This window comes from Gymnogyps californianus, chromosome 9 (assembly GCF_018139145.2).
Source record: "Gymnogyps californianus isolate 813 chromosome 9, ASM1813914v2, whole genome shotgun sequence".
Taxonomy (NCBI): Eukaryota; Metazoa; Chordata; class Aves; order Accipitriformes; family Cathartidae; genus Gymnogyps; species Gymnogyps californianus.
In genome coordinates this window covers 22,432,438-22,448,490 of record NC_059479.1, presented here as the reverse complement: position 1 = coordinate 22,448,490, position 16,053 = coordinate 22,432,438, and the positions used below count along the sequence as shown (strand labels likewise).

Sequence of the window (16,053 nt, the reverse complement as noted above, 5' to 3'; positions counted from 1 at the left end):
GGGGGGGGGGCGGGCGGGGGGGGAGAGGGGGGGCCGTCTCTCCGCGGCGGCCCCGCGGGGCTGTGCAGGGCTGCGGCGGCGGCCGCCGCGCTCCCCGCTGCGCGCCTCTCCGCGCCGCTCCGCAGTGCGCGCACGGCGCATGTGCCCCCCTCCGCCACCGCCTCCGCCCCGCTCCGCCCCGCTCCGCACGGCCGGCCCCGGTGCGCGGGTTCGCCCGTGCGGACCCCAGCTCCCTCCCTTATAACTTTGGGTTTTTTTTTTTTTTTTGTGATAAATACCTAATTTTCCATAGTTTTGCAACCTGGACTTGCCATAAACTGAGGGTTTAGACCATCCAGATGGAAATCCTTCAGTTGGCAAGACTAAGAGCTGAAAGGATGCTCTGGTAAGAAGGGGAGCGGTTTGCGTGTCGTCTTCTCCGGTTTGGGCATCGCCACCGTCTTCTTCGTGCTTCCTCCGCGCCCTGTGATGTCCTTGGGTCTCCCCGTGGTACTGCCCGGCTCGCAGGCAGGACCGTGCGAGGGTGATGACCTGGCTGGCAGCTGAGCCCCAGAACCGGAGCAAGCAAACCCTCATCCTCCCCAGCTCGCCACCGTTACCAACTGCTATTGCCGGAGGATTTTCGGTCCTCTCCTTGGTCATGCCCCAGAGCCAGCGCTGGACCGTGCTGAGAAGCCGTTTGGTGCGAATGCTCGCAAGGGCTTCGTCTCATCATTTGGGGGTCTCTGGCAGTGGGGCTGGATGTCTGGTGCTGCTACCTCCAAAAGAGCCCCCTCTTTCCATAGCCCATGGGTGCCGCTTGGTCTCAGACCAGGTCAAAGCCTTTAGCTGGAGCTAACAGAACCCAAGCCTGGGTGTCCAGAAACAAACCCACCTCAGGGCTCTGCCCTTCTCAGGCCACTCCAGCCCACGCAAAACCCTTGCCCGGGCTCTGTCCACGCTCCAGCCCCAGTGACTGGCAGGGATTTTCCAAGCTGGCCAAGGAGGGACATGAATGACTCGCTCAGGGCCTGGGACTGTGGGAAAATCATACAGCTTTGCCCATGCCGGCTGCGTGTCCATGCCAGGGATGCCAGCAGAGCCAGGGCAGGCTTTGGGGACCCCCTACCCCCTCCTCAAACCCCTGGCCATGCCGCTGCCCAGCCAGGGCAGCCAAGGGGCAGCTCCGGCCTGGAGGCTGGCGGTGCAGCAGAGCAAGGCACCGCACAGAAATAGCACATTGCTGTAAATCCAACCGCTACTAGAGGGCAGAGTGAGCCAGGCAAGACAGGTTTTTTAGCTGGGCGAGGAGCTGGGATGTGGGAAACTGTGTTTGCTTCCCCTTTCCCCTTCCACTGAGGCGTGTGGGGAAAGAGGGAGAACTTCAGCGGAGCGAGGGATGATCTGTGACATGGTTTGAGGTTTGGAGTGGAATGACTCACGCTTTGATTTTTTTTTACACTGCGCCCCAGGGCTGGATTAAGCCATGTTTGTAAGGAAGGCACCGCAGCAAGCACCGTGGAGGCAGCGGGGCTAAGCTCCCTGTTCCCCAGCACATCAGGCTGCTGCACCCCCAACCCTGAGCGCTGCTGCGACCGCTCCCGGTCCTCGTCAAGAAGAGAAAACAAGAACGGACGCATGGCGAGTGCACCCCAAAAGGGACAGCAGCTATCTCCTGCTAACTCACTAGGCTGGACCTAGGTGTCTGGCACAAGGCTATGTCCCATCCCCGAGCCCGTCTCCTTTGCAGGCAGCGGCATAAAGGCAGCTTTGATGTGCCCGGAGGTGCTCGGGCAGGTCTGCAGCCTGCGCCAGCCCCGGCTGCTGCGCCCTCGTGCCAACCCCACCCACGGGTGTCCCCAGGGACCTTCCTCGAGTGGCCAGGGCAGCTTGGCCACTCAGGCCGGCTGCTTCGGATTCAGCCTGGACTTCCTTGGCAGGCTGTGCTGTCCCTGTGCTGCTGCATTAGCTGGTGCTACCAGGGTGTTTTCATCTCAAAAAATGCAGTAAAAGTTTTCCCTGACCCTAACAGGGCCAGAAGTGCAGCCGATCGGAGAGAGACAGGCTGATGCTCCTCCCAGGACTGGCACAGCCTGTGTCAGCACCACCTTGTCGCAGGGATTTGGAGGACTCACCTTCGGCCAGGAGGTGTGAGCAGCCCCTCTGCCGTGACCCGTTGTGTCCGAGGCGAGAGCTGCCCGACCCTGCCTGCAGCCGTCGGTCACACCCAGCCCTTGCTCGGAGCAGCTCCGGGGCTCTTTGTGCTGCCAGAGCTGGCAGGAGCAAGTCAGCACGTCATGAACCTGCAAACTGCCAGGAGCAAATCCGATGGGTGTCACAACCACCTCAGGCCTCAGCCCCCGGAGCCCCTGGACCACCTCCCGTACCACCTAGGCAAGGGTGCTCACAGCCCCCGTGCACGCCTGAGCTTGGAGGGCACAGGCAAGCGAGCGGGCAGCGTGCCCGGGGTGCCCCATGCAGCTTGGCCATCTGGTGCACACGCTGCGGGGACAGGCAGAAAAAGGCAGCGCGCTGCTCCTGTCGCAGACAGATAAGAGAGCCAGGGAGCATCAGCTCCGCTCCTGTGTGCAGGGGACCTTGGCTGTCTCACCGCAGCCTCAGGTGGCGGCCAGGCCACGTGCTAGGGGACATTTTGGCAGACGGTCTGTCGACGGGAGGTCCTTGCAGCTCTTCTCTGCCTCTTTACCAGCTCTACAGTTTAGGAACTTCTCTTTCCTTCCCTGCCCCAGAGCTGTGGGAGGGGACGCTTTGTGCCTGGTGTCTCTGCCAGTGCCAGGGGTGCTGCCACGCGGTTCAGGCAGGGTGCAGGCAGGCAGCAGCACCCGCGGAGCTGAGCAGCACCCTCAGCCCAGGGCCGGCCTCTGCCCAGGCTCTTCCCGACTCTGCGCAGCAGGCGTGGGGTTTTTACCCAAGCTTTTTTCCTTTCCCACTTGCAGGTTGGGTCTTAGACCGGTGGTGCCCTCCTGCTTGAGCTCCGCCGCATGAACCAGCTGCACTGATGCTCCTCTGCTTCCACAGCCGCTCGCCCTGGAGATGTTTGCCTTGGCTTTGCTCTGGGCCATGGAGCAGGAGCAGGCAGCCCTCCTGGCCACGCAGCTCGCGGAGATGCTCCAGGCTTGCCACAAACAGCGTGGGGCCAACCTCGTGTCGCGCAGGAGCTGGGATGTGCCCCCCAGCCTCCAAACCGAGGAGCTGATGGGGAATTCACTCTGTCCCTGGATAAACTATGCAATTATCAGTTACTACCACTAATTAACGAACCATGGGAACAACTTATCCTGGGGGCACATCCACAAACTTCTCTGCTAGCAATGCCCTGAACACCTCGGGGTTTTAACCTACTTGGAGTCAACGACGGCTCCCGCATCAGTGGCACTGGGGACAAACAGGCACGCGCTGGCACGGCGGCGCTGGGGTAAGCACCCAGCCAAAAATTCCACGACTCCAACCTTCCGTCGCCCTCAGCTCAGCAAACCGAGCGCTGTGCATCTGGAGTCGGATGCCGGGAGGCTGCCAAAACCCGGCTGCTCTTCGGTTTGGGTCGCAGACCCCCGGCCGGCGCAGGAGGAGGTGCTGGGTGCCGTGCCACCGCCGCTGCACGCGCTTGCCTCCCGCGCAGGCTGCTGCAAGGGGTGAGGTAATCCTGGGTAATTCCTGACTTCCATGGAAATGCCTCCAGGCCGCGATGATTATCGCTGTAATTAGCCTCTCTGATTTTTCTTGGTGTTCTATAAAATATTAATTTACAGCTGGATCTTTGCCTCCTTTGTGCGCCGGCTTGAGCTCTTCCCGTCAGCAGAGCATCTCTGGCACCTCTCGCCGAGGTCCTGCGGGGTTACACGGCAGAGCCGGAGCGGCCGCTGGCAGCTGGATGGTGGTTGGGGTTGGTGGCTCCAGCCAGGAGCTTCCACTTCTCCGCAGGAACATACCCTTGTAGCTCCTCTTTTAAAGGAAGGACTCAAAACCAGTGAAGCCCTCTCAGAAAGTGCCCTTCACACCTCTTCACCTGGACAGTGAAGGCGAGCAGGCAGCTAAACCACCCCAGAAGCCCTTTAATACAACATAGATCCATCCCGTTGCTCCATTTGGGCCAGAAATAGCGTTTTTGCTCAACTGCATGGTAAATCAGATGGGGCAGCAGCTGTGGCTGAGCCGGACCACGTTCCCCCCCAGCCTGCAGCCGCTGGAGTGAACACGGTGCTGCGATTGCCACCACCCAAACGAAGCCAAACACGGAGCTCGATGGCACATCGTGCCCTGAAAACCCACTGCTCACAACAGCACTTTGAAGTTGCCTCATTTTTCAGCCAAACCAAGTAGAAGCGACTTTAATCTCGCTAACAAGGTGGAAAATGCCACCTCTTATGTTCTGAGCCCCAAACATTGGGAAGGTCAGGCAGAGAAAGGATGCTACGGCGTGCGTTTTGCCTTGGCTGGGTATAACAGGCAGCAGCCCCGCAGTGCTGCCCACGGCCTGGCTGCCTGCCGGTGGGGTTGCTCTCTTTTGAAGGCAGCACGGGCAGCACTGCAAGCCCTGGTACTCTCGCTGCCTTCTCACCATGACAAGTCTTGGGTGCCGGACCCCGTGTTCCAGCATCCCTGCCTGTGGGTGACTGCTGCCATGTCCTGTCAGGCTGCCCGAGTTGTTTATTCCTCTGGGATAACGTATTTGGTGTCTTTGTCAGCCCAGATGTAACAGCTGTCTTACTACGGCTGAAATCTAAAGAGAAAAGCGTTGCTAATGATGGGAAAGGGTTGTGCCCAGCATATGAATGTCTCTGCCGGGAGCTGCTCACTACCGGAGCTGTTTTCCTGGCGCTTTTGGCCAAGCAGCAGACGTTGTCAGCGACGTTTTGTCCTCGGGACACCCCTACGCGTCCCCACACCACTGTGCAATGCCCACCGAAACAAAGCCAGGCTGCAAAGCCGCCGGGAATTTGTATTCTCCTCCGAGGCCACATCCCACCGCGATGCTTCCCGAGGTGTTTGCGTAAGATATTTCCATTCGATCACTCCTCCCCTTCTGCAACACCAAACACACACATTTTGTAGCTGCCAATCCCTTTGGCAGAGGCTCTGGCACCACATTTCGGAGACAAGCAACAAGCTGCTGACAGCCATGCTTTGCCCGGGCAACTGGAGGCCCGTCGGCCGTGACACGAGGCACTGCCTGCCAGCTCTCCAGGGATGTTGGATGTGGGTCCTGGAGAGCCCGGCTCGGCCGCAGCCATCCACCACGTCCCTTACCGAGCCAGCAGGCTGGGGACTTTGAGGAAAGCCATGCCGTGGCCACAGAAGGGTATTTTATCATTGAGTGCAACCAGGGAAGAGCAGCTTTATCTGTTTTTTCTCTCGGCGTTTTGTTCAGCTTGTGGTTACAGAGCTGCAAACCCTCTGGGTGTGATGCTCTAATCTAAATAAAAGCTGGTCTTACACCGGTGAGCAGAGCTGTTTCTGCCTGACGCTGCCAGAGCTTTCCAGCTGCAGCTCCCTCCCTCCACCAGCTCGCCCAGCCCAGCCCTTTAACCCCCGCTTCATTCAGCCCCCTCCCCGTGATTTTACCCCCCCCCGGCCCTGCTGGTGTTGTTCAGCCCAGCCCAGAAAGCTGCAGTGATGCCTGGCACAGCCGGTGCCAGGAAAATGCTCCGTCAAGACACCATGCAGCCAACATCCAGGAGAGATGCTGCTCAGTGGGTTTTGTGTCTGGCTCAAGGTCCACAGCAATATTAACCCCCCCGCTTCCCACTCCGCAAGAGCCTTCTGCAGCTCCGGAGGGGAGAAGTCTCCGTGAGATGGTGTGTGCTATGGCAAAGGGCTCTCCCACCTCTCTCTCTGCTGTTATTAATCCAGCCCCAGCTCCGTTGCTGCGGGGAATTTGCATTTTGGGGGGCAGCTCCCCTGCGCGCAGCCCGGGTAACCCCAAACCCCTTCCCTCTCAGATTGCCGGGGCTTAACAAAATAAAATCAGCAGGCCAGCAACCTCAGCTGGCCCTATGGCAAAATGGTTATTAAAATTCAGCGCTGCGGCTCCTCGTGTCAGCAGAGGGCAGTGGAAGATGCTCCCAAACCTCCCAAGCCTCCCCCGGCCGTGCTGCGGAGATGGGGATCCGGGGAGGAGACTCCACCAGAGAGGAAGGAAAATAAAAATGCAGTTCCTCCAGCAGCGAGGCTGACCCGAGCATGGCGTTACCACTGGGCACCCCGCCGGGTAGGGGGGATTTGGGCTCGTCGATCGGCGTGGCGGCGAAGCGGGAAGGCGAGGGGAGGAGGCCGCATCTCCCACCGTCGTGCCCCTCCGGCTCGGGTCTCGCCAACGCACACGCAGGCTGCTGGGAGCCAGGGAGAACCACTGCTCCTCATCCCCTGGCTGGGAGGAAGCGGATGGCGATGGAGTAGTCCCGGAGCCGTCAGCGATTTGCAGTCAGGAGCAGGCGGGCAGGCCAAGGAGAGGTTTTTCTGGCTGTAGCAATGTCCCAGAGGGTCTTCGCCAAGCCCGGCGAGCCGCAGCACGTAGGCAAACGCGTTCCCACCCTGCAGCCCGCCTGCCCGTGGCCGGGTGTTCCTCTCCGGCGGCGGGAGAAGCGGGGAGATGGTGCTGGCAGTGCGGCCCTGCCTGCCGCCTCCCTGCCGGCTCCGCACCCTGCCCTGCTGCCTCGCCAGGCGTTTGTAATTAATATCCCTGGAGGTAAAGAAAGAGCAGCGTGAGGTTGGGATGTATTATTTTACTCTGATAGGAATCTGACACTGACACAGCCATTAGGGTAAAGAAAGAATAATAACTTAGACTTGGCATATATTAAAGTGTAAATACCTTCAGCGTGTGAAAAGACAGGCTTTAATACATTGGTGGGTTTGTAATTATTTATTGAAAGAAGAGAAAAGGCAGAGCTTATTGCAAAACAAGACCGAGGCGAGAGAGCAGCTCCCCGCCGGGTTTGTATCGCCACCGCTAGCCCGCCTGTCCTGCTCGGCGAACCCCAGCGCCGGGGCGACGTGGGGTGACCCGCGGCCCTGGGGAACATCCCGAAGCTGGGATCAAGCTGGGATCAAGCTCCTCGCCTCGCCACCCGGCAGCAAGAAGCCTGCCTGGCTCTGCGTTAGCGATACAAAAGAACACTCTCAAAACTTTTCGGGGTGGGGGATGCCGGCAAGCCAAAAATCCCACTGGCAAACCCGGCATGAAATGAAATAAATCCCCTCGCCGGGGCTGCGTTTTGCCGCCCGCTCGGCCTGCTCCCGGTGCTTCGTTTACCTCGGCCGGGGCAGAGGGGTGCAGCGGCAGCATCAGCCCGCCGCGGCCATCGAGGGCCCCCCTCGTCGTCCCCCCCCCCAGCGCTCCCCCGCCGGGCAGTTTCCCCCCGCGGGATGCTCCCGCAGCCGAGGGGGGGGGTCCGGAGCGCGGGGGCCGGGGCTCTCCGGGCTGGGGGCAGCGCGGGGTGGGGGTGGGGGGTCGGGGGGGGGGGGCAGCCGGTGGCTCCCGTGCCCCGGTCGGGCCCCGCGGGGGCGGTGCTGGCGGCGGCCCGCCCCGGGGCTGCGCCCGCCGCAGGATGCGGCGGCGGCGGGGGCGGCGCGGCGGCCCGACGGGCGATGCGGGGCCGCGGCCGGGCCCGGGGCCGCCTTTAAAGCCCCGCGGGCGGGCGGCGAGCGCGGTCGACGTCGGGGAAGCGCCGCCCGCCGCTGGCCGGGCCCGGGGCGGGGGAGGGGGGGACGGGAGGGTGGGGGGGGGACGGAGGGAGGCGGGCGGCCCCGCCGCAGGTAGGGACCCGGGGGCCGAGCGGCGCGATGGAGGAGGAGGAGGAGGAGGATGGAGGCGGCGGAGGAGGGGGGGAGGCGGGGAGTGAGGCTGCGGCAGGAGGGGGCGGGCGGGGGGGCCGGCCGGGGGGGGCGGCGGGCATGTGGGACCGGCTGCGGGGCAGTCGGGCGGCGGGCGGCGGCCGGAGCGCGGCCGCGATGGCGCAGCGGGGCGAGAAGGGGCCGGCGGCGGCGGGCGAGGGCGAGCCGCGGGCCGGGGCCGGGGCCGGGGCCGAGGCCGAGCGGGGTCCGAGCGGGGCCGCCGCGCCCTTCCAGCCCCCCGAGGGCGGCTTCGGCTGGGTGGTGGTCTTCGCCGCCGCCTGGTGCAACGGCTCCATCTTCGGCATCCACAACTCCTTCGGGATCCTCTACATGATGCTGCAGAGCGATCTGGGCGAGGGGAAGAAGGACCCCGCGCTGGAGTTCAAAACAGGTACGGGCTCCCCCGGCCCCTTCCCGGCCCGGGCAGGGGGAGCAGGGGGGGCCCGGGCCGCCGCTCGGGGCTTGTATAAGCGGAGCTGTCAGCCCCGCCGAGCCGCCGGGGCCGGGGGGAGCGGGGGCGCGGCGGGGGAAGGTGCGGCGGCTCGGCCGGCTCTGCCTCCCGGAGCACACCGAGGAGGCGGCGGGGTTGGAAGCTCCTTCTCGGATGCGTTGAACCGCGATTGCTCCCTGCCCCCTCCATCCTTGTAGCCGTGGCTATATTTATCTCCGGCAGCATCATGTGTTTCTAAGCTCCTATGTACTCAATTAAAAGTAATTCATCTGAAAAGCATGCCCTTAGCTTGTCGTGCCTGGTGTGTTTTGGAGTGAGGAGAGCAATGCTGGTGAATCAGCTGGTGTGTGTGAGCCACCCCCCCTTTTTTTTTTTTATTATTATTGTTATTTTGTTACGGGTTTTTCAAGCTGTATGTCTGTCTGCCTTATCTGCTGCATCGCGCTCGGGGGTGGCTGCAGGAGAGCATCTGCCTCACCTGCACGCTCCCTCCAAGTTGTATCCGTTCAGTGGGAAAGCCTACGTAGGGGCAGGTCTGGCAGCGCTGCTGCCTGCACGGTCACACCGAGGGCAGTGCGGGGTCTCGAGTAGTTAACATCCGTTAATAGCAAGACCCACAAACTGCACCCAGTTGTGTGTTTTGGTAGGACCTACAGGCTCAGCCAGGATCAAGACTGCGTAGTGTTAACACGGAGAAAAGGGACGTTTCTCGCTGCAAAGACCCCACTGTTTAAGTAGACTTGGCAGAGGGACACCAGCCTGCCGGGGTGGCGGTCCCAGCAGGTCCGTGACGGACACTGGTGTCAGGAGGCCCAGCCTTGTCCCAGGTTTTGGTATCTTCCCCGAGAAGATCATATCCATCCCCACGATGGACACCCATGGCCCACCTTGCTTTTATCTGGCGGGTGAAGACAAGCACTTGGCATTGAGGGAACCTGCTTGTGGTCGTGTCCTGACTCTGGATGGGACGTGGGCAGCAGTCAGAAACCGAAGTGGGGGTATGCTGCGGAGAGGGGCAGTGCTGGGGGGGCATGTGAGGACCTTAAAGTCTTATTTTGGGGACCAGTGTTGCCCGTGTTCCCTCCGCTCAGCTGACGCATGGCTGGTGATCACGGCGATCAGTGCGCCAGGATGAAATGCATTACGAGATACGCCGCATCTACAGATCACAAATTAACTCCACGATACTGTTACCAGAGAAACGATGCAATCGTGTAATTACGGGCAGTAACGGAGTGCCGCAGAGAGCTGTGGCCGTGTGGCCGGTTGTAATTAGGGTGATTGATGGGCTGCGTGAGTGTGCCTGTGTGCGTGTGATCCCTAGGAAGCTCATAGAGTAGCTCTGTTTCCTGCTCCCTGTGATCGTATCTAGAAAGCCTAAGGCAGAGCTCTAAAGGTAGAAGCGGTAGCAAAAGAAATTAAATACTGCAAGTTCTGGTGGTGTAAAGGCTCCGTGCCCAAGACGGAGGTTGTAGGAGTCAGTATCTGCCTCTTGCTCCTGCAATCTATTTATTTATGGCTATGACCGCACAGAGGCCTCGAAAAAGAAAGGCGTGTGGGTGTGTGAGGTGAACCCGGGCTCAGTAATTAAATTGCCTGGGTGACGAATATATGCATTTTGATCCGGGTGCTTAATGAAGAGGCCGTTAATAACCCCTGCGCTGTGCGACATGCCGGCTGAGTGCTGCCTCCGCGCTCGGAGGTTGCGGTGCAGGGGCTCCGGCGGCGGAGGGGAGAGGGGGGCGGTGATGGAGCCCGTCTACCGCGGGGAGCGCGGTACCTCGGGGGGTGCAGCTGCGCCGTCTGGGGCCGAGGGCAGCGGGGTGCAGCGTGGGGCTCCCCTCCAGCCCTTCCTCCCTCGCTCCCACCCCTCCCCGCTCAGGGTTGCATAATTTCCCCGCGGCGCTCGTTTGCGTGCAAACATAATCAGGAAAATATTGTAGCTCCTTTCCAAGCGCTAAGTGATATGGCCTTCCTGAAAAGACCGGCGCTGTCTGTTTGTCCTCTGACGTCAATCTGCTCCTGCCAGCTGCAAGCGACAGCCGGACCCCGGGGTCCCCCTCGTCCCCCGCCAACTGGGAGCGGGTCAGGGGGACGAGGACCCGCTTTCCGCTCCAACACCGGCATTCGGCACGGCTGCGGGTGCATCGCTTAGCCTTTTGGCTCTGCTCTTAAATCTCCTCTCCGTTCTCGGGAAGGTGGGTTTCTATCAAAGAGGGGGTTTGGAGGCAAAATGGGGAGTAATGTTGTAAGCCAGTCAGGCATCCCTTTAAAAATAGGATTATGTTTATGCTAAAGCAGGTACTAGTGTGCAGCAAACAATAGCTGCCCCAGCACACGGCTATAATTATCAAGGTTTATTTCTTGTTTGCATTGGTCACGTTTTCTCGCGTTTGATCTTGAGAAACGCAGGATCCGCGGAGTTCAGATTTGGGGTCAGGCTTTGAAAACAAACCCTCTCGCAACAATGCATTGAATGCATAGGCTCCTTTGTTTAAAGAAATATACTGCGCCGCGTATGTCAACAGGCAGCGTCGGGCTGAGGCGGGCTGGCTGCTGGGACCACCGCGTGCTCCTTCACGGCGGGACACCAGAGCCGGGACTTTTGCAAGGCACACTCTGTGCTTTCGGGTTTGTTTTCTTTCGGGGGGAGCGGAGGGCTGGGGGGGGGGGGGGGGAACGCTGAGACTGGAATTTAAAAAAAAAAAAAAAACCCAACATGTGAGCACTCAGCCAGGAAAAAAAATATCGGTCTCCTCTGCTGGAGAGGTGTTGAGTGATGCTTGAAAGCGTTTGCTGGGAGATGAATGGTGGCGTTTCCCTCCGGCTGTACAAGGCTTGTTCCGGTGCCGAGGGATCCGCAGGGCACGGCCGCGCTGGTGTCGGCCTTGCCAGGCGTGGGCTGACGCTGAGCTGAGGGGCGGATGAGCCATCCCGGCGAGCTCGTCTTCCCCAACTCCAAAAGCCAATTTCAGTGGCAGAACAGTCCTGGTAAGCATTAACTGAGCATTGACCCTCTTAAATCGATGTCTGCTCTGCCGCTGCTTGGACGCTCTCCCAACCTCGGGAGAGGTGAGCGCAAGGTGAGCCTGTCGCCGGCCGGGGCTCTGCCCTCAGCCGAGGAGGTCCCACTTGCACCCAAGCCACCTGAGTGTCCTAGCAGGGTGCTCTGGCTACCTGGGGAGAGCCGGGAGGGTGGCACTTCTCACTGCATCTTGTTCCTCCGAACGCATCCTTGGTGCCGTGCTCAGAGGTCTGGCAAGCGCCGACAGGGCAACCTGGAGAGGCACGTCGATTTTTTTAAAAAAAAGGTTTATTTATCTTTTTCTTCTCCCTCCTCCACTTTGTGTCAATATCCCAGGTATAGATTAACTCTCTTTGCTTAATATTTAATGTTTCGGTTGCTGGAAATGGGAACTGCAAGCACTCGGGGAGATGGCCTGAGGAGCTGGTCTGGTTTGACTGCAGCTCCTCTGAGTTTGTCCGTGTGTCCGGCAGCATCCTCTGGTCTGCGTGCGTGAACTTGGGGAGCAGCTTCCCCCCTTTAGTCCAGCCCCAGCCGGGGAGCGGAGGCTGCCAGAGCGCTCCGTGCCTGGGGAAGCCGGGCTGGTGCATGGATGATAACCCTTGGCTTATCGTATCTCATTGTGCCCACGAGGCTACGGCACAGCTGATGTCAGCCAAGGCATAGCTGATGTCATCTTTATACCTGAATTCCCATCTGTTTTGGTGGGGAATTTCTTCGTGAGCACTGATTTCACATCCTTAGGGCAGGTGAGCTTAGCTGGAAAAGGCTTTTTTACTCCAGCGTCGCAACAGAGGCTTGGTAAGAAAGAGTGAGTTTGTTTCTTGGAGAAAATAAAGCATTTCAGTGCTAGTAGTCATAGTGAAAGACGGGATGAGAAGCTATGGACTCCTCTCTGGGCTGAAGAAGAGTCCCCAGGGCGGGTGAGCATGGCTGGAGCTCTAGAAGCTGAGAAGGGAAACCCCAAGGAGAGCGTAAATCGCAAGAGGTAATTCTTGGAAATGGTCCCAACTAAATTTCAGCAATACTCCACGGCCCCGGGTGAGACCAGATAGGGGCAGCTGCCACGAAACTGCACTTTATTTAGCCTGCTGCAACGAAAGACATCTACCCCAGGTGTTAGGTTTGGGCTTTGGGAAGGGTGAGGGCACTCGGACCGACACTCTTAAATACACATTACCAACCGGTGATAGATCCGAGACCTGTGATGGGTGTTAAAACCCAGTGCTGGCGCTTGGGAGGCTCCCGTCTCCTGAAGGTGATACTGTGCTTGTCACCTTCTTACCCAAATCCGCAGGATTTGGCGCTTTTATGAATTGCCAGGGAGCTGCGCTGGCCCCATTTCACAGATGCGTTGGCCGAGGGCATTGCGGACCTCAGCGTTTCTAGGGGCTTCCCCACATCCATCCAGGTTTCCAGCCCTCCTCTGCATTTCCTAACCCCGTGGAGTGATGCGCTGTCATGAACAATATTTGCATAGCCCGGATGGGGATGTAAATCTGGCAAAAAGAGCCATAAAAAAGCCTTTTATCACCCAGCCCTGCTAGCTGGGGAGTGCAAAGGGCACCGCGAAGCTTTCCCAGATGTACCGAGGGTTTCCCGCGGCAGGATGCCGGTGTGCCAGCGCCGGGCTCTTCTCCGCTCAGCTCCCACTGTTTTGGGAGCTGGAGGTTGTGATTGCAGGGGTACGGGGGTGAATTTTGGAGGAACTGGGTTTTTGTCTCTTGAGCTGAGTGCAAGGTGCCGTGTGAGATAAAGCAGCCTGAAAAGCAAACAAAACACAGTCATGTCATTAAACCTGGTTCTTGGGGCCGTCGGGAGTGATTAAGGTTATTAGGAGGCCAGAACGCTGTTTCTTAAGGGAGTTTCTTGTTTTTAAAGACTGCAGGGGCCCTCTCAGCCAGCACACTTGCCATTTTAGCGGTTTTTAATTAATTTTTAAGTGTCCTCCACCAGCCGGCCAAGGAGATGCTCCGGTCTCGGTTGTATTTTCCAGTGGCCGTCGTCCTCGAGTTGTGGCAGCTCCCATGACCTTGCTGCGGTATATGAAGAAGCAGCGCATGGGGTTGTGCGATTGGTTTGGGGTTTGTTTTTTTTTTTTTTGGTCCTTTCAGTTACAACAAAACAAACAAAACACCCCACCTTGCTGGGATCTGATCGTAGTTTAAACTTTGAAGGCACCGGGTTTCAGCTCCGTCGCTGACGCTGGGCTGGGAGGAGGAGGAGGGATTGGAGGGCGAAGGGGGCGGATGCTGCAGGGATGGATGCGGAGGCGTGGGGTGAGATGGGGCGCGATGCGGTGCAACGCTGCGGGGCTGGGGGGATCAGCAGCAAAGGAGCAGTTTCATTTCCCCTTTTGAGGGGAAATCCAGGAGTTTGGCAAGTCACCCTTTAATCCCCTTAAAAACCCTCAGCAGCTGGAAGCCGACCATCAGCTGGGGCAGTTGATGTCCAGCACCTTAAAATAGACCTAACCCATCAGGTTGGGCGAAATCCCGTAGCTGGAAGGCGCCGCTGACCTCGCTGGCAGTGCCCGTTGGGCCGGCTGCGCATAGCTCGCGTGGGCGTTGTCACCAGCATCCCGCCTCGTGTCCCCGGGGCAGCTCCTCTGCCTCCCTCCCTCCTTATCCCGCGTTGTTATGGACCTGTCCGTTCACGGGGCTCATCCCGCTTGCGGGGCGGCACCGTCAGGCACCCCATCCCACCATGTACCAGGCGAGTGGTGGGAGAAGCTGTCTTCCCGAAAATCCGGTGGTGTGATGGAGATCGCCAGGCTGGGTGGACGTGATGCCGGGGCTGCTGGATTCCCCGTGGGCTTTGTAGGGCTGTTTGGGGAAGGAGGAATAACCTGGGTTTCCACCATCCCAAGGCTGGTTTTGTATCCTGCAGAGTGCAGGGGGAAATTCCCACTGGGAGCATGGGTGGCAGTAAACAAGCCCTGCTCCTGCGGTGCTAGCGGGGAGCTAATCCCGGTGGGACGGTGGCACCGGTACCCGCTGCTCCCGGGGGGATTTGGATCAGTCGGCACCGTCTCGATATAGGGCCCGGGTAACCTTTTGCTTTTTTATCCCGGTGATTCCTTGGGCCCTCTGCCAAAGCAGCGTGGCGTGCGTGCCAGCAGTGGAGTGACAGTGCGGCTGGGCGAAGCGATGCGCGGGCTGATGGGGACCTCGGCGGCGTTTGGGTCGGTGCCACGTGTGCTTGCTCTCGCCCGCCGCCCCCCGCGTGGGCTCCCAAAGCAGTCCCCCCTTGCTGGAAACAGCTGAGGCTTCACCCCAGCTCAGTAACTGGGGTTTTGCCCACTTTCGGCTGGCGTCTGGGTGCCCTAGGGAATTTTCTGGCACGTCACCAAATACCTCGGTCTCTCCCGCTCACTTTTTTGGGGATGGTGACCCCTCAGGGGTTTCCTACAAGCTGGGCAGGGCACAGAGGAGAATGCCAGCATTTCCCGAGCGGGACAGTGGCCGTGCACCCACCTCTTGCAGTCAGTGGTTTCCCTGGGGAATCGCTTTTCCCCGGCTTTCCGCAACCGTGAGCCTGTGTGTCCATGGCATCACCATACCTGCTCTGGCACTGAGGGGCAAGAGGACTGGGTACCCCCCGTACGCCGATACAACACACGTGCAAAAATGCTGCTGCACCCATTACAGCAGGGATTTTGTTGGGTTTTCCCTTCCTCTTCCTCGAAGGATTGATTATTCCTTATTGCAAAGGGAAGGAGATGCTGCCTTTTGGCGTTCATCCCTGTGGAAAAAGGCCTGGTGGAGAGGTGTGTGCCAGGCTGGGCATCACCCGGGGTCCCTGCCCGGCTCCCGCGCCGGGGCGTTGCCTGTGCCCGCCGCGGGCGCTGGGGAGCTCGGTTCACTCCAGGGCTCTTTCCGTTCATCCACCCCGAGACAGTTGGGGCGGTTGCAAAACCCACATGACGTGTGCTGGGAATTGCTGCAACACGCTCGCAGGCGTGAGCCGTCCCAGGCACCTCGTACAACAGGTCCTGCCAGCTGCCGGGGCAGGCAGGACATGGGGCTGCCCGCAGCGCCCTGCCTGCACCGCTGCCTGCCCGCGGCAGGGACCACGGGCAGCAAAGCTCCTGCCGCTGCTTCATCCTCCGTCAAGCACACCCCGCGGGGCAGAGGTGCAGCCGTGGAGGGTGGCACAGCCCTGGGTTCCATTCGCACATTTTCAGGCTTTTTTTTCCCCCTTGCCCTTTTATTTGTAGATCCCTAAAAAAATTAACCTGATGCAAGAGCTTCCCCCTGTCCCCAGCACATCCCTCGAGAGCTGGAGCGGGGCGAAACGCAGGGGAAAGCCCTCGGGAATGGCTGCCAGGTCGCAGCCCTGTTGCTTCGCTGGGACTCGTCTTGGGCATGCCTGGCAGCCGTGCCGTGCCGCCCGCTGCCCTCCGCGCGAGGAGCAGCTCAGGGTGCTCCGAGCAACCTCCTGGGCTCGCGTGGGACCGGTGAGAGGACGGCGGTGGTGTGCTGGCAGCTCGGCCCCATCACCCCTTTGCACTTTTGCTTTGCACACCCCAGGGGAGCTCCAGCCTGGAGATATCCCATACCTACATCCCTGCATCCCGGAGGGCACAGACAGAAGAGCATTGCACCACACCGCTGTAATATAAGCTCCCGGAGCTGTGTCCTGGTGCAGGCACCTCAGTGTGAGATAGAGACGGTATTTTGAGGTCGGCGCTGCTAGCAGCGGGCCTTTGGGAACATCAGGTCTGCAAAACCCTACGGTGGAG

The 16,053-nt window shown here is 60.0% G+C and overlaps 1 protein-coding gene across 5 annotated transcripts in view; it reads left to right on the top strand.

The window, feature by feature from the left end:
* Positions 1-7,893: 7,893 nt before the first annotated feature.
* Positions 7,894-16,053, top strand: part of SLC16A2 (solute carrier family 16 member 2) — a 437,579-nt gene continuing 429,419 nt past the window's right edge. For all 5 annotated transcript variants that reach the window (XR_007766937.1, XR_007766938.1, XR_007766939.1 and 2 more), the window contains exon 1: positions 7,894-8,224. Coding sequence is in view for 1 of the 5 variants with exons in the window: in XM_050901504.1 (XP_050757461.1) it covers positions 7,894-8,224 (331 nt within the window). In the remaining 4 variants the exon portion in view is untranslated. The remainder of the gene's footprint in view (positions 8,225-16,053) is intronic.